This window comes from Ursus americanus, chromosome 31 (genome assembly GCF_024610735.1).
Source record: "Ursus americanus isolate L20-20 chromosome 31, mUrsAme1.1.p, whole genome shotgun sequence".
Lineage (NCBI taxonomy): Eukaryota > Metazoa > Chordata > Mammalia > Carnivora > Ursidae > Ursus > Ursus americanus.
This window is the reverse complement of record NC_142157.1, coordinates 25,096,086-25,119,784: the sequence shown is the minus strand read 5'-3', so window position 1 is coordinate 25,119,784 and position 23,699 is coordinate 25,096,086. Positions and strand designations below refer to the sequence as shown.

At 47.2% G+C, this 23,699-nt stretch overlaps 1 protein-coding gene across 15 annotated transcripts in view; it reads right to left on the bottom strand.

Annotated features, from left to right (window-relative positions):
* Positions 1–1,779: 1,779 nt before the first annotated feature.
* Positions 1,780–23,699, bottom strand: part of BEND7 (BEN domain containing 7) — a 78,062-nt gene continuing 56,142 nt past the window's right edge. For 7 of the 15 annotated variants that reach the window (XM_045788355.2, XM_045788336.2, XM_087857689.1 and 4 more), the window contains 3 exons: positions 15,621–15,740; positions 7,436–7,489; positions 1,780–3,991 (listed from right to left, as the gene is read on the bottom strand). In XM_045788355.2, coding sequence (XP_045644311.1) covers positions 3,930–3,991; positions 7,436–7,489; positions 15,621–15,740 — 236 coding nt within the window. In that variant the 3' untranslated portion in view covers positions 1,780–3,929. The other 8 variants (XM_045788316.2, XM_045788296.2, XM_045788326.2 and 5 more) reach the window with 8 other exon arrangements.

The window sequence follows — 23,699 nt, the reverse complement described above, 5'->3', positions numbered from 1 at the left end:
CCTCGGGGCTCACACTTTGTGAGCTACCGTCCTGGCGAGCCCAGGCACATGGGACTTCGCCTCGCTGCTCTACTGGCCTCCAGAACAGCACCAGGCCCGTCCTAAGCGTTCAGATCACACGTGTTCAGTCAACGAATGGAGCAAACTCTGCACCCGAATGCGTCTGTCATTCTTCTCCCAGTGGCTCCTCCCCATGCTCCCTACCTTAGGGAGCACAAAGGACACTGAGGTTCGTCAGCCAGACCCCCTCTCCTCCCTAGAGCTGCACTGCCCTGTCTGCCGCAAGCGAGCGAGTCACCGAATCCCATTGGTTCTCTTTCTTCTGCTTGGGCATTTGGGGCTGTGTCCTCATAGCAGCTTGATCTATCCCCAGCTATTCCAACAGCTTCTTACTGGGACTCCCTGTTTGAGGCTTGCCCCTGCCTCTAGGTACCATCTTTCAGCCAGACAGGTCAATACCTCATATGAGTCTGATCAAGATCTCTTAGGGTGCCTCAGTTGTCCCCGTGCGCCCCGCCTTGTGTCTTCCCAGTTTCTTGGGATGGACTACACGGCCTGGCATGTTTGGCACCTGGCCGTCCTCCCCAGCCTCGGCTCTCACTGCTCTTCCCCTTGCTTCCCAGCCTTGCCGGACTCACCCAACACAGTGCCTGCCCACGGTGGGTGTGCAGGAAACGGCTGAGCTGGACTCAAGGTGCGGCTGGGGAACGAGGCGGCTCCCGCTCCCAACCACTCCGTGAGGCCAGGCCTGTAGGAGGAGAGGCAACTGAGGCAGCGTGTGATCTTTGCGTCTCTGGCGACAGGACACAGCCCCCTCCCGGTGTCGCCTCCCGTGGTGCCCCTGGGCCCCTCACGCTGCACTGGAGAGCCCTTTAGGGCTGTCAGTCTGGTGACACATACACGTGTGGGGTCTTGGGCCAAATAACATGATGTGGGCCCCCTCACAGATCGTGCCACGGCCCAAGGCCTGCACAAAGGTCTAGGGGCATCGCGGCAGTTGGGGCTGGCCGGTGTCAGGCTCCCAGCTTCCAGGAGGTGTGGGTACGTGAGACTCCAGCTGGCTGTGGCACGGGTTTTCGTGTTTTTGCAAGCACCTCACCCTGCCGCCTTCTCACCAGCCATCCAGCTGCTTGCTTCTGCGGCAGCCGCTCCCGCCCACCGCCCCACGCCCACCTCTGCTGGCAGCTGCGGAATAGCTCAGCCCCCCCCCCCAAGCGAGGCCCCAAAACCAGACCCAGAAGAGAGACCAGGAGAGAACGGACAGACCAGCCTGGGGGTGCTCCAGGCTGGGGGGGGGAGGGGTTCGAGGGAGGTGGGGGGAGGGTGTCCTGGGAGGAACAGCGCCCTCCCGTGTTCAGAGAGGAGAATAAAGCAATTATGTGTGACCAGCCACTTTGCATTAAAGAAGACCGATTTGTCCTTCTGATGTGTTGTTTCCATAGAAGCAGGGCTTAACCTTTTAAGTGAAGATTATAAAGCAACCTAATTCATTTAAAATTAGGCTTCGAGCCTATCCGTACTTAACGCTCAAGTGGCACAAGGGGGACCAGCTACAGCCATTCTCGGGACTGCCAGGCAGAGCCTGTGACTTTCTGCATTCGAAGACGCTCTTTCTGGGGGCAATCTAGTTTGTTTATTTTTAAAAATTAGCTTCCTAAGGAGATATAATTCTCTGTGTAAGATCACCCGAGTATTAATAAATACCTTTTAATTAATGATTAGCTCTGACTCCTCTTCATAAACACAGGACGACTGGCACACAGGCACGAACCAGGCATGTTCAATTAAAGTAATTTATTGTATTCTTCTGGAACGGACATAAAGAGCATCTTGGGAATTGATATCACAACACAATGTTATACACCATTTCACAACTAGCCTTGTGTTGAAATTTTTTTTAAAGAACATAGTAATTTTAAAAAATCTAAATATTTACATATTAATAAAACATATATACAGAAGATTGAGACATCATCCATAGATATGGAATATTTTTTTTTTACTAAGAAAGCCTATAAAAAGGATTTCTGAATAAAGTCTGAACAGTAGTCACAGTAAGTAAACACAAATACAATTTTAATGTACAAAATACGATTTTACTGTTGCGGTTTTGTGATATGTATTTCCAATTTGTGGATGCATTGCACGTACTTGTGAGTTGAGCAATCCCCACCCTTCCTCAAGTATTGAAAACTCCAAGCTGTCACCCAGTCTTGGAAGGAAGTGCTTTCGAAGGTTCGTGATGCATATTTAACAGACCCCACGTGGTAAGGTAAATGTTTCTACCTTTATTAGCAACATACGCCTCTCACGGTAATAGAGTTGAAAGGGCACTAATTAATCTTTTCAATTCCCTTGAGAACTATTTCCTGCTGAGGGGCAGAAGACAAATTTTAAAACATACGTTGCAGAAAAACAAAAGCTCTGGATGTAGGACTTCATGAGCCCCCTTGAGGGCCAGTGGGACCAGTTTCAGGGAAGGGATTCCTAACTGGCCTAGAAATGTAAAAGGCTAATAACTAGAGGATGTGATGGAAACCATTGCTCTGAACCTTCCTTGTAACTTCAGAAATAAGACAAAAGACACACGGATTTGAGATGGAACTCTCTAGCAGGGAGGGTGATTCCACGAGCCACACCTAGGACCAGTGTGGTCACCTTTCAGGGGTGCCTCCTAGCTCCTGTCTTTGGCTGATGAGCTGGTCTTCGGTGGAGCCCTGCATGGCCCCCGAACCCCCCCCCCCCAGCTCAGGTGAGCGGTTCAGGGAGCTACAGCACAGGGCCCTCGACAGCTGCCTCTACAAGAACTCCGAGCTCTAACGCTCCAGGACGCAAAACAGGTGCTAGGGAAATGGCGACAATTCTTTCCCCCTCTGGCTCGGCATGTCTACAGTCCAAATTTCTTTCTGGCTGAAATTTGGCCTTTGGGTCAAGTGCCAAAGATTTCATGGCAATTTGCTTTATACAGTGAATGAGGTCTACATGCACTGTTTCTAAGTAAAACGGTATTTTTAAATTCACCATCTTTTTGGAGAAGGGAATCTGGAGGTAAATATACCTGTAAAACAAATACCCACATGGCAAGATATCTCTTTAGTATAAACCCTTATTTTCATATGTTGGTTTCGTACGAAGTGGAGGGCGAGTGTACTAGGAGCCGAATCAAGTGTATGATAGGAAGTCTGTTCGCGGCTGGCTGCCACAGCGTGCCAGAACACTAGACCCCGCAGCTTAAAATCATCTGGGAAAACAGTTGTTAGGTATCACGTGGGTCACTGGTTACTTTGCGTTTCTCGCCTTTTAATTAGTCATTTTGTCACTGTGTTGACACAGTCTTTGTGAAAGGTCTTTCTCTCCTAAGAGTTCACAGACCATTTGTACTTACTCGGTTACACACGGCTATCTTTGGGGGAACCGATGTCACAAATGATTTGATCTAATAGGTCAGAGCTATCCTGTCTCCCAAAACAACTTTTTCATCTTCTGAGCCGCTGAAGGCCTAATTAATGTTGGCCTTCCCAACTGCTCCCTCAGTGCTGGAAAGAGCTGTTCTCCTTTGTTCTGCATCTAAGCAGGGCACATTAAAATAAATGACGCTTCGAAACTCTATATATTCACATCGAGCTTATGAGGAAAAAAAATGAGGGAACTGCTTCTTTTTAGTGAAACAATGAACTCACTGGTCATACGCTGGACTTTTAAAAGGTAACGAACGAGTCAACTCTCAAAATGATTTCTAAAAATCTTAACGCCAAATTGGAGGCTTGATTATCACATCTGACAAAGTATATGAAAACTGTTCGGATATGACGGGAAAACTTCACAGAACACCCACACTTTGCAGGAACCTGAAATGATATGTGGATCTTTGAGGGAGGTCAACAGAAGGAGTTACGTGTGCTAATGAACAGTGTGACTAACAGGAAAGTCTAGGCAGTGAAATCTGGCTCTGTGTCTTCCGTGTTTTCTCTCCTGGTGTCAAATATATGACCTACAACAGAGACAAGACAATGAAGGGGGGCCTCTTCTCTAAAGGAGGGTTGCACACTTTTCTATGACGGGGCTAGAGGCAAGGAGGCCGGGTCGGTGGAGAACCTCGCTGATGAAGTATCTGTTTCACGTTTAAATCACTAATTTTTCAGCCAAGGCTTTAGTCGTGAGCCATTTTAGCCACTGGAAGTCTGTACTGATTATTTTTACAGGGAAGTCCATGGCTGTGTGTTACTATAGGAGTATGTCCACATATTGTCCAGGAATAGAATATGGCTAAATAAAATACGGTTTACCTGTAAGAGAGAACATGATGCAGCTATTAAAATAATGTGTATGAAGATTTGTGAAAAGTGGAAAATGCTTGTGAGTTAAAAAAAAAAACTCTCAGGAAATAAAAATGTTATGTATTTGATCTCCATTGTGTAAATAAAGTAGAAAAGTCTGGGGGAAAATACCCAGTAATGGTTGTCTCTGAGTGTAAAATTAATTTATATTTTCTTCCTTTACTTTTGTTAATTGTTTAGAGGTATGTGAAAGGTTGCTAATTTATGACAAAAATTGCTAGGCCCAGGTGAGCTCTGTGCCGCCCTCTTTCAAATTAAGAAGCCTCCTTTGTAAATTTTAGAAAGCACTGTGTCGATTTTACTTTCTTCGTACTTTTTCTGCTCTCCGACACGTGTTCCCCAGTCCTGGGTGGTTTCTCAGGGTTATCAGAGCACGCTGTCCACACCCGCTGGTCCAGCCTGCCTGACACGGGACCAGGGATCCCCGGGCGCGGGCCTTTGTGCCCAGAACCTAACGATGCTGATTCCTGGCAGCTGCTCCAACCCTGGCAGGGGCGTGAGGGAAAAGGAACCGAGCAAACACGTTCCTCCACCACGAAAGCGGTGCACGTTCTTGTGAAAACCAGACACGCGGCAGGTCGCTTAGTGCAGCGGCTGAAACAAGTACCGTGGCCTGGCAGACCGGAACCCTGACCTGGTCAGTCGCGGTTCATCGACACACGTAGGGGTCTCCAGCCGTCTCCCCGCCCCTCCCCAGCACACACGGATTTGGAAGGAAGAAAAAGACTTTCAGCAGGTACTAAAGACTGTTGCTACATCTTTCAAAAGGACCCACTGTTGCCGACTAAGTTCCACAAGAGGAGGAAGGTCTAGCAGTGAATCTCAATGCCAGGGTGAAGCCACCTGTGCCGGAGCCGTGCCCTTCACCCCCGGGGCAGCCTCCTTGGGGCACAGGCGAGGAGGAAGGGTCAGGAGTGCTGCTGTGTTCAGAGACGCTGCCCAGACCGGGGATTTTACGTTAGAGGCGATCAAGACACGCTAGTCTAACCAAGGTGATCTAATTCCAATACTGTGACATTTGAGCACCGACCTGCGACTTCTTTTCCCCTTTTCTAAATGATAAACGGTATTAGTTATCATGCTGTTTAGTAATCTGTATCAAATGTCAGTCGTCTAGTGAAGAGACCTGGCCTACTTTTACTGCGTCCGTCAGGACCTCACGGTCCCGGGCAAGACATGGGAAAGGACTCCTGTGAGTTTCAGCTGCGGAGGACTTCAGGGAGGCTGACGACGGACATTCTAACTGAGAAGACGGACAGAGGAATGGAAGCCTAAAGGGATTAGTACATCCATTGACTCTTAGGATCTTTAGGAAACATGCAGAGGAAAGCTGGCTTTGGCTTAGGTGTAAGAAAGCTATGCGGTGTGAGGGCTGAAGTGGAGAGGCCGGGCTCCCGCCAGGCCACCAACCAGCTGTGAGACCTTGAGAGAGTCATTTAGTGTTTCTGGGCCTCAGGCTTTTTTACCTGTAAAATAAAAGGACTGGATAAAAAAAGAAGGGAGGGGACTAGATGATCTCTAACGTTCCTTCTTTCTCAGATTCCTTGAAATTCTTTTCAGTTCCATGAGGTGGTCCTACCATCCCGTGTTCAATTTCCTCATCTGAAACATCTCTCTGCCTCCATCTTCAGACAGGAAAATGCAAAGGTATTATTTCAAGGGGAATGGCTTTCAAATAAGAATAGCAGTACTGCTAACAATACCAAAGCCCACACTCAGGAACACTGCGAGGAAGGGCAGCACGTTGGCCCTGGGGAAGCCGGGGAGGAAGGCTGGACAGCACAGCCAGGACAGCCGGTTCCTCCAGACTGCCTCCTGAAACCAGTTTCATTACTGGTAGTACTAGTTCATGTGTTTACTGGGAGTGGGCCCGGCGTGATCAGAGCAAGGCTGATAGGAGCTGTCCTGATGGGCAAGGACACGATGGGAAGGAACAGTAGAGATCATGCATTTCAGTTACCTTCATTCATAAATGTGGAAACATAGCCAAACAAGCAGAGTTTTCTATTCCCTTTTATATGATGGCCACACATGGTCAGGGCTTGACGTGAGCAGAGCTTTCTTGCACTAGGGGCCGCAGTTCATTTATGTGACCATCGGTCTGTTGCTTAGCTACGGAGTGACCGAGAAAGCTGGGCATCATTTACGTGGTCGGGCTTTCTCGTTGTCCTGACTTGTGTCTGTCCCTCCGCTGGGAACTCTGCTCTCCTTGCCATCCTGGGACAGGGGCTCCCAGCACACACGCCACCCAGCAGGGCTTCTCCACAGACTAGCTCCTCCACTTAGATTTGCCAGATTTTATTTAAAACTCATCACCCTACACCTGGAGTTAGGCTTTATCATTAGAGGGTTTTTTGGGGTGTCTGGGTCTTATGGGCAGAAAATCGTCAGGCTGACTTTGGAGGGCGGTCACTAAAGAATCCCGCCAGCAACTGAGGGAGTGAACTGTTGCATGGCTTAGGGATCAGGCCCTGTCCCTTGGGCTCTCAGGTATGAGCCCACGAGAGGCAGGAGGCCAGGGCCGGAGTCAAATATCGTGAAGTTAGAGTCATGTCTGTGGCTTCCCGCTGCAGATGTTGCAGGAAATGCCCTATCCGGCGGGTCTGCCTCTAGGACGAGGAACACGCACCCACGCTAGAGGGACTGGCTTATTCTGTCACTTGCCCTACTGGCTGCGTGCCCGTTATATGAAGAGCCATGACTGCCTCTCAAAACCCGTTTTGGGGGAGGTGGACAAGGACAGAATGGACATGAATTTTATCATAAACTGGTGATTATTCTAGAAAGCAGTATCATTTCATGTTAAAGTCCCCTTAATGTCCACAGGTTTGGGGAGGCACGATGTTGTGACACTAAGTTCTTAGGACTTGCTGTTCTGAGGCTCTTGAGAATATGAGACAGTGTGAAAAATGGAGCTTTTCAGACGCAGTGTAAAAATATCTCTGAGCACAGGGCACTGAGAACCTCTGGTTACTAGGGTGCGGGCCAGAAGCCGTTCGCTCAAGCATCTGCGTCTCTGACGTTACAAACATTTTCAATGCAAATATTTTCATGTGCTGTATTTTCCAGCGGGTGATGAAAATGTAAATGTGTTTTACCTGTTGGTGGTAGGGAAATGCTGTCCAGTCTTTCATCACCGTCGGCTACCTCTGCTGGTTACAAACATAAAACACAGATCTCATTAGTTTCAGGGAGCACATTCATTTTCCTGATACAGTAATACGATTTAAAAAGTCCAGTAATGCATAATAGTTTCAACTTTCTTCCCCCTTTTCAGCTTCAGTTTGCTCACATTACAGATTTTAGTAGCAGTAAAGTATTTTTTAAGATAATGGTATAAAATCTTTTTTCCTGCAATAAATTTCTTTTTGGTATCTTATGAACTTTATTCTGTCAACCCATGATGATTTCAGTCCATTTTTCCTTGTTTCCTGAGGCTTAACTATCCACCCAGAATCTGGGGGGAATTGTTTCAATATGATCATGGAAGGACAGAGGTCAGTGAATCCCTGTGGTAGAATTTTCCCTTGTCATCCCCAGAACCATCCCTGTGGGGGAGGCTTAGGAAATCCTGAGAACCTCTCTTTGGAGATGACTGGAAACTCAGATCTTAGAGGTGCCCGTCTACAATTGGCATCAATTTAGTCGTAAAGAAAATCAGAAGGAATAAGTGTATCTTCAAAAGATTCATCACGCCTGTGTTTCAAAATGCAAACCTTTGCTCATGCCTGATATGTTCTAATCTCCTTAAGAGTTTTCCAGAGGTAGCTCCTTCATTCACAGAAAACCTTCCACCAAGTACAAAAAAGAAAGTGCTCCTCTGTCTCCTGATAACTGATGGGCTCGTCAGTCTCCCCAGCATGCTGGGAACAGGTCAAAACATTTCATCAGGGCCATTTGGATCCTTTCACCAGTTCCTCCCTGCGTCCCTGGGCGCGTGAGGCCAGGCACATGGGGGCTGCCGTTTGCCATCACGTTCGAATGCTGAGTCGGTGGGAAGCAAAAGTAATACCACGCTCCTGTTTTCACTGCTGTGGCTTTAAACACAATCAGGGGCAGATACGGCTAGCAACATTCAAAGGCTTCCACTCGGGTTCATTCTCTAACACCTTGTCCTCAGATTGCTACACCCTGGCATCAGTGAAAGGCCCATTGTCTGCTGACCGGCTAAATCCACCACAGAGAAAACGCCGAGAGAAGACACGAGAGTCAAGCCCGGTCTGGGCTGGAGAAGAGTTTCTGCTCTTCTCTAAAATGATGTCGTAGGTGACTATTTAATAACATAGAACATGGGGTTCAAGCGCAAGGATAAAAAGATTAAAAATTTTAAAATAGGCTTATAGATAAAATACAGGACATACTAAAATGTTAACAGAGTTTTACTCTGGATGGAAGGCTTACAGGCGTTTCAAATTTCATTCTTTGAGTTTTTAAAACCACTTTATATATTCACAAAATAATGAACATATGTCATCTTTATATTGAGAAGACACTATTTTCTTCTAATTAGTCTGAGTAAATTTGAGTCAGGAGATGAACTACTTTCATTGTCTAGGATTTAAAAAAATTTTCAGTAATGATAACAATAATAGCAACAACAGCCACCACCATTTATTAAATATTTACCATTTACTGAGCACTTTGCATTTATCGTGTCATCTAACTCTTAGAAAACCCTACAGGGTAGGTCGGTTATTCCGCATTTTCACAAAGGAAACAACCGAGACAGACAGAGGTTAAGAGACTAAGGTGATACGGGGCGCCCGGCCGGCTCAGTCGGAAGAGCGTGGGGCTCTTGATCTCTGGGGTTGTGGGTTCGAGCCCCACGCTGGGTCTAGAGATTACTAAAAAAACAAACAAATAAGTAAACTTAAAAAAAGGGGAGAGATTAAGGGAATGCGTCTAGTAAGTGACACTGCCAAGGCTGTGAGTCAAGTTCATGCCTGGGCTCTTAATCTCTTTGCTATGAATAGTCCAGATGTATATTGCATGCATCGCTGTGAGCTGATTTTTAAAATCTTCAACTTCTAGTTCATTTTAGACTTTAGTAACTTTCTCTATATGTATAATTACCTTCTCTTTAGTTGTAACAAAGCCCCTTCCTTTGTAATTTAGCAATCCTTACTTTTAAAAACCAGGCCTATGCAATCCTATGCTCTAGTAAAAACAGAATGTATACATCTGAAAAATATACAAATTATTGTATGCAAATTAGCGTAGGCTGGCTGCACAAACAGGGCCAAGTGTCACGGTGAAGAACACGGCTGTATTCCTTAAATTTAATTATAACATCTGTCTGTAACAACAAGCTCATAGTCTTTCTTCTCAGGTGACAGTCAAGTTGTGAAATTTAGAAAAGATTGAGCAAGTCCAATAAAAATTTAATAGCAGTGACAGCTTTGCTCTTAGATCTAACACAAATAAAAAACTGTGGTTTCAAGCTCTGAGGAAATAACCTAATGAAAATGATTAAAAATCCACACCGGGAAAGGAATCATTCCAGTTACAGGAGGAAATTATTACATGTGAGGAGAGCCCCAAATGAATTTCTACTTGGACTCGCATAACTACCTTTCAGATCTGTGCGGGGCACTTCTCCTTCCTACAGGCAGGGTGGGCTTCCTTCAGCGGCGAGCTGATGAGCTCGCCCAGTTAGAGTCTGAACCTAATTCCAGGAATTGCGCCAAATATGATAAATCAGGTTGAAGACGTGGAACATCTATAAGACACTGTTCGCATTATCATTGGGACTGGGAATAATTAGGACAAAAGAACATGAGCGGGAGCAACGTTACTGATCTTGGCCTCTCAGTTCCTATCAGCCTCGGGAGGGAAAGGCAAGGGTCCCGTGTCGGTGCTGCTTGAGAAGAATGAAGTGTAACAGTATTGGACAAAACTGGAAGATAAAGCCTATTTGGCAGGTCACCGCTGATGTGCTGTCCCTTGGTCTAGGTTGGCCTGTAGGTCAGGGTTAGGTTTGCCCCTGGGCCACCTGCCCCTTCTCAGATGCAGAAGGAACCTGCTAAGAAGGCAGAGAAGTGCCAAGGGGCCCGTCACAAATCTCTAGGGAGACCGTCTAAATGCAGTGGTCAGACGTGAAGAAGCCCCGCATCGAATATGGTGATGACTACGGAACAGGGCAGACAATGTCCTGGGCCCGCGAGAGGCTCCCACAGGAAGGGAAGGGGAGGGCAGCTGTCTACAGTTCGGATCCCACTCTGCAGAAGCAGGTGTGCGTGTGTGAAATGCGTGTGTCCTGTGAATTACTAATACAGACGCTGGGATGGTTAAGAAATGTGTTCACGGGCCAGTCTGTGGGAAATAGAAACAGGAATGTGGAGGAAAGTCCCCACTGTGTGCATGTGCGTTTGCTGGGGGAAAGCAGGGAAGGGAATGGAGACCTGAGCTCATCGTAATTGGTCTCAGCATCTGACACTAGGAGGAAAAAAAAGAGGTGTGCTTATGTATAAAAGATATAGCATGAGGAAACAAAATTTTTTTTTATCAAATATAAATTTATATCAAGATCAGCTTTTTTCCCCATCAGCTTACAAATAGATTTTCCCCTTTGTTTGTTAAAAAATGAATGGTACAAAGTCTGTATGTTGAAGATGTTTCCACACTACCTTACAATGAGGAAACAAAATTTAAACCCAACCCCCTATTTTAGTCACGTGGGCTATTTCCAGTGTTAAAAAACACAGTCCAACTGAGTAAATGTGAAGATCTAGTTGGCTTTGGGAAGTGATTCAGGAATCAGGCCGCATCCCATCCAGCAAATAAGAGGGGAGCTCCAAAGGGCTCCGGCAGAGCATTAAGGTTTTAAAAGACAAGACTTGAAAGTCATAAACAGAAAAAAAGGATTATAGTGGGTAAGGCCACCTTCCTTTGGGGACAAAAGGGTCTTATCAGGGGGATTACCTCATCTGGCTCTGGGAGATGGAGAGATGGAGAGGGTCCATGTGACAGATTCCTTTATTGGTGCCAACCAGAAAACTGCCGACTGACCAGTTAAGACTATGTTCCCTGGGGAGGTTGAAAGTCTGTCAGGTTAGGTATTACACTCCAGTTTGGTGATGTGACCTAGCACAAGAGACTCCATTTTGGGCCTGTGGTTTTCCTTTTAACACCAGAAAGGCTGTTTCTGTGTCTGAAAATAGCCTTCCGCAATATACTCGATATAGACTCCATATTCTCTCTACTTCTCATGTCTTCTACTTTCGAAGGCTCCTCTTCAAACCTAAACTCTTCAGGTCCCCCAGGGACTTGTAATCATTCTCCTCAGCTAGAGGCACGTGTTCTGTCACACAAAGCCCTCCTCTTCCTCCCTCTGAGTTGGCTCTGTAGTTCCTGAATTAGTAGCATCAATACTCTGGATTTATACAGTTCTTTCCCCTCAAGCTCCCAAGTTGCTCCAAGTGTTTCTCACACCCCCCCACCCCCTGTGGAGCTCACAGACTCCAGGCGGCTTCTGGGATTCTCTGTGGAGGAACTGAAGTGCACGAACACGCTAACCCACCTCCGGCTAGAAGCTGCTGGTGTCCTTGGGATCCGTGTGTGCAGCACCAGAAGGTCGCCAAGTGGCTGGTTCTTGGGGTACTTTGGCCTTGCCCTCTCTTTTGGGCTTACAGAGTACTAAATTCAGGTCTCTTCACTATGGCAAATTTTAGATTTCTCTCAGGCCTGATTATTCGACTTAGCCTCTCTGGTTTTGGGGCATCAACAATTTCCCCAATAGGTAAATGAAGTTCCTACATACCCAAACAGTCAAGATCGCCAACTTATACTTACTAGCAAAGACACCACTCAGGCTTCATAAATGAAGTCTGACTTGGGACATAAAACTGAGGAGACACAGCACCCAACACGGCATCAGAGCTCAATGAGGGGTTCTTTGATGTGTATTCTACTGGGCAGTTGTCTTGGTAACACCTGTCATTCAACTGTGACCCTTCCCCCCCAGCCCGTTCCTGGAGCCTGAAGTCTAAGGAGGCTGAAGTAATAAAAGGGGGCCTTTGCGAGGCAAGGAAGGCTGAGGCAGAAGACCTTCAGCATAAGAAGGGGTGAGAGACCCACTAGGGGAGTTAATCTTCCTAAGTGTTATTCAGTTAATCTACCCTGAGTGAGGTCAGGCCACTGTGACTCAAGACTCTGAAAGTTTGGGGGAAGAAGGGAGAAGAGAGGACTCAGGAAGGGACTAAGGAGTAGGATGCAGGGAAGGAAATGAGAGAACACGCCTGAGGAGGAGGGAGGAAGGGGCACTCGAGGACGACCATGTGAGAGGCCACAGGAGTCCCCAGGAGTCCTAGGCACTTCGTCCCCAGGGACAGAGCTCAGGGATGTTGCCACCCTGTGGGTCCTGGGGGGCATGGAATCAGTATTCGGATGTCAGGTAAGGAACTGCTAGAATATTATCCAGGATCTCATGTGACCAGGACGAACTAAACAGTAAGACCTTTGCGTGGTGGATTATGGACTCTTCTCTTCCACTGACTGATTTGTTGGTTCAGTCGACAAATATTCTTGTGTGCCCGTGATGGGCCACACACTTGGGACAGAAACACGACTCAGATGCAGACCCTGCTCCTGGGGATCTCATGGTCAGTGGAAGAGACAGGAGTGCCACTATTCTGGAGGCAGAAGACCAAAGAGCTGGGGCCACCTACGAAGGCTCCAGGAGGAAGGATCCTTTATGATCTGTGACAGGAGGAGGTGCTGTTTCCGAGGCAGAGAGCCCAGCAAGGTTCAGAACAGGGAGGCGTCCGGTGAGGCTGGGGCAGGAGAAGGGCCGGGACCCTCTCGAGGCCCGTGGCAGGAGGAGGAGTGGGCGAGGAGTGTGGGGCTGGCTGTGATGCTGAAGGGGGTGTGCAGATGGGATTGTATTTGGGGAAGACAGGAAGCGAGTGGAAGTATCTAATTCTCAGAGAATGAAGTCTAGGATCTTGGGACACAGCCACGTCTGCAGCAGCACACTGGTGAGCCATCGATGGTGGGATGGTTCAAGTCCTGGGTGAGGCGTCAGAATAACAACAGCATCAAGAATGGAAAGCAAGCCCCTGGGTTTCGGAGGCAGGCCCCGGAGGAGGCAGCGGCTGTGGACTAGCCCTAAGGCAGTGCGAGAGAAGGGGAGGAGAAGCAAAGACAGGCAGGCCCCAGAGCCCAAGGGAAGAGAGCCCTTGGAGTCAAAATCAACAAGCAGGTCAAGTGGAGTGTTACTGTAAACAGAAAGCGAATCTGATCATCCCACCAATGCAGCAGGAGTTTCTGAACGGGGGTGGGGCCGGAGGGCAAAAGGCAATGGGTTCTGAAGTGAACAGGGACGGGGAAGCCAACTCAGGCAATGCAAACCCTTTGGGAGGAAATTTGACCAACACTGTCCAGGAGAAAAAGACAGTGGTGGTTTTAAGAAATGGCAGGGATAAAGCAATAGTTCTGCTTTGTTTGGGGCGGGCAAAGGGAAGGAGGATAAGGGCATGAACATTTTTTGAGCATTACGTGTCAGTTCTATATTAGTGGCAATACTTACATTGTCTGATTCTAACTCTGAAAACAGCCCTGAGGCAGGTATTCGTCTTGTTACATAAACGGAGAGCCTGAGGCTCAGAGAAGGTCCCAGGAATTTGGGAGCTAGGGATTCTGACCTGTTCTTCTCACTGTGCCCCTGCTGCGTTTATTTGCGGTGATTTGTAGATGAAGAGAAAGAGGCAGAGGAAAAGGAGAGAACTGGGGGAAGGGCGAGTGTATGATTTATTTAGCATGCAAGCCCGAAAACCTGCGCAGGCGCAAAGGGCGTCAGTAGCAGTTATGCTGGGACGACAGAAGCAGAGGGGACTGCAGGGCACGGCGGGCTGCTTGGCCCCCTGACCTAGGACCCCCCCCCCCCCCAGTGCTGCTGCAGAGAACGCAGGCATTTTCAAAAGGCACATTAGCTTAGTTTATGGGGACATTTACGTATGACGTATGTCTGGAACCTCATGACAACTGCGAAGCAGGCTTTCTCTAGCTGTCTGCTTCGTGATGGAGACCCTGAGGCCTGGAAAGCTGGAGTGACTTGCCCGAGGTCCAGGGCTGTGAAGAGCAGAGAGACCTGAAAGCCAGGTCTGGACTCCACTACAACCGACTGCCTGATGCGACACTACGTTTCTACCAACAACAAATAGCAGTAGTCACTGCTCTTTGTGAAGGGCATCAATTCGTATAAAAGGAAGCAAATGGGGGAAAAAAAAGAGGAAAGGAAGATTTCAGTTAAAAAAAAAATGGCTGTGGCTAAATACTTTAGAGTTCTGCTAGCTACTTTACAGAAGAGAGCTGTAAGGTTTTTCAGCCTGGAGATGCACGTGGTTCCTTGCTGCCCATGTCCCGCTGCATCGAGGGCATTCCCAGCCTGTGCCAGGAGCTCTCCCCGGGGGCCGCTCCCTGTTCCCCACGCTGCGAGTTCACACAAGGGATCTGGCAGAGACCCAGGCCCCCGCATGAGCGCTGCTGTTCCCCGGGGCCTCGGCACCAGGCAGCCGTGTGGCAAGCAGTCAGCGTCTGGAGCGCGGCCCCGAGGGCTGCGCTCTCCAGCTACAGAAGCACCGAGGCTCTTAGCGGGCCAGGCGTCCTGAGCTTTGATCGGAATTGTTTGTTTGTTTAAAAAATAGCGTCTAGAGGTTTGTGGCCTCCTAGGGATGATGATTCTTACATGATGGCAGAAAACGGACCTCAAAGGAATTCTTCACTGGTAAATGGGCCCACTGTCATTTGAGACCTCAAATCACCAAACCTAAATAATCATAATTCAACTGGTATTCGCATTCCTGGGTAAAATCATCTCAGAACTGCCAAAGCCAGATTTGAAAAATATCTATTTGACTTAAAACCCCTTTGCCTATTTCATGTGGTGTTGCTGATAGGAGGATTGTTGTTTTGTTTTTTTGGTTTTTTTTACCTCAAGCAACTGGTACTTTTTATAAAGTCGTGCAGATCGAAACAAGCAAAACTCAGCAGCAAACAGAAGCGACCACAAAAGAGAGACCCGGCTTCACAGGTAGGACACACGAGGCCACGAACCAAACGAGCAACCTTCTTGGCCTGACATAATTTTTACTATTTAATCTTCAGGTGAATTTCGAACCGCACTCGAATAAGACTTTAAAATGCAAAACCACGGCACATTCTATGGAGCTTTTCCTTCAACAGACCAAAGACAGCAAAGTGCCCTAGAGCGGGGACTGTACTTTGACAAAGCTAGGAACTCAGTGAAGGGCTGCTGGCGATCCTTTTCTGGCGGCTGATTCATACCTGAGCCTCTTTTTAACCTTCTTCTGGCCAGTTTGATTTGATCCTGCAGGATCTGTACCCAGTCTCTCGGGCCAGGAAGTTTATCCACGTGGTGAGCAGTGCAGTATTTTTCTGTGAAAACTGAGAGAAAATATGAAATGTCGTTAAATACTTTCACAAATAAACCACGCAGATCTGAAATAGGAATATATCCCAAGAAGAAAAAAAAGTGTCTTTCTGGAAAGCCTAAGTTCTGCAGGGGGTATCTTCAACGTCTGTCTTGTGTTCCCTAATACACAGAGGGGTAAAGACGCAGGCTGGCAGGATCCCGCTCATACACCCTGGATGGTGCTTGAACCAGAAGTAGTTCTAACGGAACTGCTCTTTCTGGCGCTGCTGTGGACAGGGCCGCTGCCCTCCGTGCGGGGCACTTTCACGCCCCCTCCGTGCACCTCGCTCTCCGCAAGGACGAGACCTAGCACGCAGTCAGCTCACCCTGCCTTCGTGGTATTTAAAATACTGGCAGGTTTAATGTTTTAAAGGTTTCTTTTAAAAAGAAAGGGCAAGGGAAAATGTTGACAGATTCAACTCTATAAAACTGTAAAACTTCTACTGAATGAAAAAGAAACATTTCATCAGAATGAGAAAAGCTGGTTGTGCTAAATATGACTGAAGAGGTCCGGTGTCCACCACCGAAACAAGAAGTTCATTCAAATACAAGAACAACTTCGGAAGTCTCGTAGGTAAATGGACAAAGTGCATCTAGGAAAAATGGTCAGCCAGTATACAAACCAAAGAAGTGCAAAACACACCTTATATCTAATAAATCAGAAAAACAATGTTAAAAAGCTAATATTGGATATGGATAAAATAGTAGGGACCAGGCCCACTCAACATTAGAGTGAAGGCGGCTGGAGTTACTGGACCAGTGTCTAGAACTGGCATTTCTGGTGAATCCTGTGACCTGGTAAATATGGGAGAAAGGGAACATTTGAGGGGAAAGGCGGGCAGTACTGGGTTCGGTTTGGAATGTGCTGATTTGGGGTGTTTGCGAAGCACCTGCTGGGGCTGGCTAGCAGCTACTTGGCACCGAAGTCTGCAGGTCAGGGAAGGGGTCCAGGCAGAAGATACGGGCCCGAGGGGCGCATACCTATATGTGGTAGCTAGAACAGCAACATGTTGGCCAGGGAGAGCAGATGGAGTGAACAGCGCACTGGGCCAGCACAGAGCCAGAGAGAACCCAGCCGGAAGGAGCTGAAGGCACAGGACTGGCGAAATCAGGAGAACCGGCAAGGGTGGTCTTGTAAGGACCAGCGAGCGGCACTAATGAAGACAAGGGACATCAGTCTGAAGCACAGAAGAGAGGGTCAGGCACAGCGGTTTGCCAAGTGTCACTGGAGCTCCTCAGGGGAGAGGTGGGGCGGCCACAGATGACATTCCAGAAAAACCGGGTTCAGTGGGGGAAGGAAGAGAAGAGGGGACGGGTGCGAGGAGGGCTCAGGTTGCGGAGACGTGAGCATGGTTTACATTCTGGAGAAGGCAGGATCCAGAAGAAGGAAGGAGACAGTCACAGGAACCACGCTGGAGGAACTGAGGTGGTGGGATCTGGAAATGGGGTTGCCCTTGAACAGGAGGAAGACTTCCCCTCTGCACCCAGGGGGAAGGGGAGCTGGGGTGGGTTTAGAAGTGGTCTAGGTGAGCAATTGCTCCTGAGACCTCAGTGACTCAGTGGCAAGGGGTAGGGAGAGTGTGGGGACTGTCTGGAATTGCTTCTGAGAAGAAGAGGAAGAGGAGAGCAGCGGGCCAAGGACGTGAGGACGCTGAGCATAAGGGACCCCTGCGCGCTGGTGGTGGCAGCAGTCCCGTGGCACCTGCAGCTCCGAGCTAAGGGTGGCGCCACGGGATGGTCGGACTGGTCCAGGCGAGGATTCTGCTGGATGGTTCAGGCAGGAGGACAGGGACATAAAATGCTTGCAGATGCCAGCTGGACTTCATTACCTCTGATTTCTTCACTCCTCCTCTCCCTCCCCAAATCTGGGAAGGAAGCAAAGCCAGAAAGAGGCTCGGATGATTGGAAAAATCTATGGGGATCAGGGAATGGAATATCGGTGGGGTTGGCAAGGAGGTGCCATAGAGTGAGGGCAGTTGAGAGTATCATGCTAGAGAAGAAAGCATCAGCAGTGGAGAAGTTCTGCATGAGAGTGCTAAGGTGCGGTCACCGTGCACGAGGTCTGGACATGATGTGGTTGGGGGGTCAGGTGGATCTTTCATGAGGACAGTGAAGTCACTCAGGGTGCCAGCAGGACCTGTGAGGGAGAGGAAGGTGTGTAGCTGTGATAAGAGCCTTGATGGGAAGGGTCCACTCCAGCCCCAGCCAAGCAGAGGAAGGCGATGATTAGGAAGCAGAACTAAGGATCGAGGAGAATGTCAACTAGGCTGTCCAATATATGGCCTATGGGCATGAGAAAGCCGGCGGTCTCTACTCCGGAGGGAGGCAGATGAAGTAATATCCCGGGGCGTAGGTGTGCTCTCGAATCTCCTAAGCCAGATCGGAGACCACGTCAAGGGTCCTTAAGGATCCTGTCCCCCTCAAAGCACCAACCACAGTGCCCTGTACTGAGTAAGAAGTCAATTAATATTTGATGAACACACATATTTTCCAGTTTTGTTTCTAATGGCAGCAGATACAATAGCTCATGAATTTAGACTAATTAGGAAGTTTTAATTCATGGAATATAGTTAAAGGAACAAGGCTGTATTACGCCCAAATGCCCACAATAACATTTCCTAATCAGAGAATTGCCAAAAGGTTCTCGAAGTTCTATTTTAACAAAAAGAAAATAATTGTATTTAGCACGCTCTTAGTTTATATGAAAATGTGTACCACAAAAATGACTGACTATATCATCTTACCAGGTAAACATCTCCCTCCGTGCGATATTATTTGTATAATTAATTTCCATAGCAACCCCTCTTTTCTTAGATTGTGAAATGCATGTGTCCAAATTCACACACACTAGAAAACAGTGGTTCCAAATCTCAAAGTCAATGTGGGTTATGCCAACATCAAAATGAGTTCCGGCAGCCATGCATGTCAATGGCCAAGTTCAGGAGAACCAAAGGGAAGGTTCTGGAACGTTTCCTCCCACTCCATGAGGGACTTCCAAGCAGATCCTTGTAAGCTAATCTTGGGCTCAAGTACTCTGTCACCCATGAAAAAGGCAATAATTTCTATATCTTTTTTCTCCTTTCAGTTAAAATGTATCCAGTTATAATAAAAAGAAGCCAGGGAAATCTGTGTCTTCGGGGTCTGTGTCTGAGACCTTTGAAGACACAGCATTAGGCTTCTCAGAAAATACCTAAACCAACAAATATTTCCACTGGGCGTATTATTGACAGTTGATTTCATGGATTACATTCCAACTTAAGAGAGACTTTAACTTGATCTATCTACTGAAGATGGAATCATATTCTCTGTTACATGCGCAGATGGGGCCTTAGAACAAGGCCAAAAGATTGTCATTGCATTGATCCGAAAATGCTCAATGTGCGATGTGAATAGAGGTATCGAGTAAGCAGAATATGTTTTGCTGTCTGAATCTATAGCTAAAGGTCAAGCTATTCTCCTGGTAACAGTTCCATTAGGAGTAATGATGTGAAAAGAGGCATTGCATTAATGCACAGGGTTTCCTACTATGTTAATGGTGGGTCATTAAGAATCATAGAACAATTTGCATTCATCCTTAGAATGCAATAGGTACTAAAAAGAAATTTCCCTCTTTTTCTATTTTCCTATATTAAGGAGAAGCAAGGACTAATTTTAAACAAGTCCGAATAATCCGAGCAAGCGGATTAAAGCCAACAATTAGACTAAGAAAAAGAGTTAAAACATCTCCTGTGCCTAATATAATTTGAGGTCCCAAGGTACAAAGAGTATGTTAAGTCACTAGGGAAATGACAAATGTTCAATTTGATCTGTACATGAATAATGACTTTTCTCATATGCTTGTGTTCGTTTGAACCGTGCCCTTTAATTGTATATAAATAATGAATAAGCTGGTGGTGGCTGAGCAGATCCTTCCCTGGGAAACGCAGCATTTAACGTAATCATCAATGAATAGGCGGTGTGTGGCGTGTCCGGATGCTCCATGCTGAGAACACCGCGGACTGGCCACCTTCCCCAAACAGCTATCTGTTCACACGGTGGGAGCTCTTAGAGGACCCTTCATTTGGATTTTTCTGGCTCTCTATGCTGGGAAAAGCAGAATATGGGGTGGATTTTTAAAGGAAGTCACTGGATCGCACAGACACTTGGAGAAGCAGGAGGAGACCCGCAGAGCTGCAGTTTCTCTGTGGCCCCTTCAGAAGAGGCGACAGCTGGCCAGCAGAGAGAGCCCGAGTTCTGATCTGATGACGCAGTTTTAAGTTATGGTCAAACAGACAAGTAGTAATCAAGGCTGACGTCAAGCCTCACCGAAGCCCGGTCGTCCCGGGCCCCGCCCATCTCCCAGAGCCTGAGAGGGCCAGGGACCAGTGGGAAAAAGAGCTCTCTCTGTGGTTGGGTCTTGGGGCTGTGCCAAGGAGAGGGAACCCTGGTGCCAAGCTGCAGGGGGAGCCAATGAGGTTTCCCTGAAGGCTGCCGCGTTCCCCCTCCTCACATGTGAGCCCAAAGACCACCAGCACCCTCCCACGGCCCCCTCTTCCCTGTACTCTTTTAAAACTATTATGTGCAGCTTCCCATGCGCTAAGCACGTTATAATCTATCTCATTTAATGGTCGCCATAACCTGTTGGTGCAGGTGTTGTGATCCTGCCTTAGAGACAGAATCAAAGTACACGCGGTTAAGTAACCGGTCCCGGACCGCATGGCTGATAGGGATTATTTTCCACATAAATTATTTAATTTTTAATTTAAAGTTATATATGAGCACATAGATTTTATAAAAGAATAATGACTGAATTCTAAATAGAAGCAAATCAATAGCTAAGTTAATGCTGTGAACGCTGGTCTTACTTTCATCTGCACAAAACAGAAGCACAGGGGACAAGAAGGGAGAGGACCAGGCAGGTGTGTGAGATCACCTCCCCTCTAGATCAAAGGGATCGGTCAGCCTGAGGCCAGGAAGGGAGAAGGAGACTGGGCCTTGCGGAGGACGGGCCTCTAGGTGTTTTCAACTCTGAGACTGAGGACGCTGGTGCACATTTTATTTGGCTCTAAGAGAGAATATATTTTCTTTGACGATGATATGGTGTTTCAGTTCCAAAATTCCTGGGGACAGCTGAAATCCACAAGTCATAGGCTTGACACCCATTCCAGTAATTTATTAAAGTCACAAGAAATGTGGAAGTTGGGGTACTGGGAGAGAAAAGGAAAGAGCTAGAAGAAGGGCTGGCGGATGGTGCGGGCTGTTCTGATGCCGCAGATCTCGGGGCAAATGCTACTGGACCAGGCAGGGTCCCTCGGCTGTGCAGCTTCAAACTCGGGTTTTGTCAGACCAGCCAGGTTCACACCTGAGAAACCAGCTCACAATAACTAAACCTACGAGGGACTGATCAATAAGCTATGATGCAATTAATTAATGTGTAAGGGGGGGGATTATCATTCTAGTATCTGAAACATTTGATGTCATAACCCAGTACCCTCACTTCTTGGAATCAAGATGCTGGAATGAAAAACTCAACAGGAAGTCTGACTTGAAGCTAAGGCAGCTGGATGGTGTGGGGCTGGCCAAGCTCAAGGCTGCCTCTGGGAAACCTCCCCTTCCCCTATCCCAACCCAGCCCCCGCAGCCAAAGCAGGCAGGAATGTTTTGTACCTGTGCCCTCAGCTTGGCCACAGCACGGATGGGCGCTTGACCGAAGGGAAGCCAAGCCACAGACTGACTGCACGAAGGATGAGCTTCTCAGCAGAGCAAGCGATGAGAGGATGAGGGCTTGAGCAGTAGTAGGCTAAGCTGAGACCTTGCGGCGTGAGTGGCCACACCTTGCAAACCAGAACTGTGTGTGTGTGGGGAGGAACCCAGTGGAGGAAGCCAGCTGGTAAGTAGGAGGAGGAAGCAGATGTACACAGAGAAGAAGGGAGCCAGAGAGACCGACAGGTGTCACTTGGGAGGAAGGGAGGCAGCGTGCAGTCAGGCCAAGAGCGTTTCTATTTTGCAGCCTCGCAAAACAGCTTCTTCCTAAGGGAGTGTTAGAGACACTGTGTTTTGAGACCAAAAGAGCCTTCTTGAAGAGAACATTTTATACACACTGGAGTAAAGCCTGGTTCTTCTTCTTCTTCTTCTTCTTCTTCTTCTTCTTCTTCTTCTTTTTTTTTCAAGTAAGCTCCATGCCCAGTGTGGAGCCCAGTGCAGAGCTTGATCTCAAGACCCTGAGGTCAAGACCTGAGCTGAAATCAAGAGTTGGATGTCCAACCGACTGAGTCCTCCCGGCACCTCAAATAAAGCCTGATTCTTAATCCACCGTCGATTACACATGAATGACCACCAAACCCTTCTATTACAGTTACGAATTAGGCAACCAAGTAAATTAATCAAAATATATGCCTACACTTAAAATAAAGAAAACAGAGAATACCAAAGGCAAAGAGATCTTAAAAGCAACCAGATGGAGAAGATACGTTATCTACAAAAGAACAACAGACTGACGGCGGACCCACAATAGGAACCAAATCTCGAAGACAGTGGGATGTTTTCAAATTGTTCTGCAAAAACAACCCTCAGTCTAGAACACAGAACCCCAATGGACCCCCCATCATTCAACAGTGAGGGTGAAATAAATGATCAGAACAGAGACTGAAATAACACGCCAGTTATTACTACAGGTCATAGCTGAGGAAGAAGAGCACTGAGAGCAGAGGGAAGGAGGCGGAGGGAGGGCGCGAGCTGTGAGATACTAGGAACTCCTGCAATGCCAAACTAATGAAAACTGTAGCAATGACTCAGAGGTGGACAAAAGACTAAGTGTAAACAGGTAAAGTACGAGCTCGGTATAAGACTGAGGGGGAATTACAATTCATGTAAAAAAAAAAAAAAGGATGGTGTTAAAATTATTGATTGCCCAGAGAGAAAAACAAATTAAATCCTTCCCTCACATTTTAGGCAAAAGTTAATTCCAAGGGGATGAAAGATCTGAATATAAAAGATAAAACTTTAAAACTTTGTTGGGGAAAAAAAATCAGGAATACAATTATATATCATCATGGAGGAGAGAAGTCGGGCACCAAAAAACCCCAGAAACATTAAGTAGTCTATCTGGCTGTTAAATCTTAACTTTGGTGTGATAAAAGAGATCATATACAAAGTTTCACAGGTGAGAAAATACGAGAAAACATTTATAACAGATGAAACTGACAGAAGAATTCATGGGAGTCAACACAACAGCCTATTGGAGAGATAGGAAAAGGATGGAAATTCACAGAGAGAAAATAAGCAAATAGCGGTAAATGTGAAATGACGGTCAATCTTTTTAATAGTCAGGGAACCCACTACTGAGGTGCTGCTTGAGACCAATCAGAAGGGGCAAAAATTAAAGTCGGTTAACACCACATGTTGGCAAGAACGAGGAAAAATAGGATTTCTTATTCGTTGCTGGTGGATATGGAAGTGATGTGTCGCATGAGAGAGCCATTTGGCAAAATGCTTAATGCAGCTGAAGATGCTCGTATCCTCAGTTCCGCTCCCTGGTGCGTCCCCCAGAGAAACTCCTACATGAACCGCAGGAAACACAAAGGTGACTGTCGCCATCAGTAACCGTGCGCAAGAACCACCTAACTGCCCCTTAACAGAAGACTGCAGAAAGAAATCGCTGTGTATTATAGGGTGGTTAGCGGTTAAAGTGAATAAATGAGATTTATAATGTATTGATATGGATAAATCTCAAAAAAAAGGTCACAAACTTGCAAAAGTCCAGTATGAGGCTGTGCGTGTGGATTCATAAATTCACGAGACAGTAGTACGGGTGATTTATGGACACACAAGCAATAATGTAGAAAAACAGAAGGAAGAAAGATTCGCACCAGCTTCAGGTTACTCTGGAGTGGGAGGGACAAAGAAAGGAGATGGTAGGAGCAGAGGGAGAGGGAGGGTCTTAAGCAGGCTCCA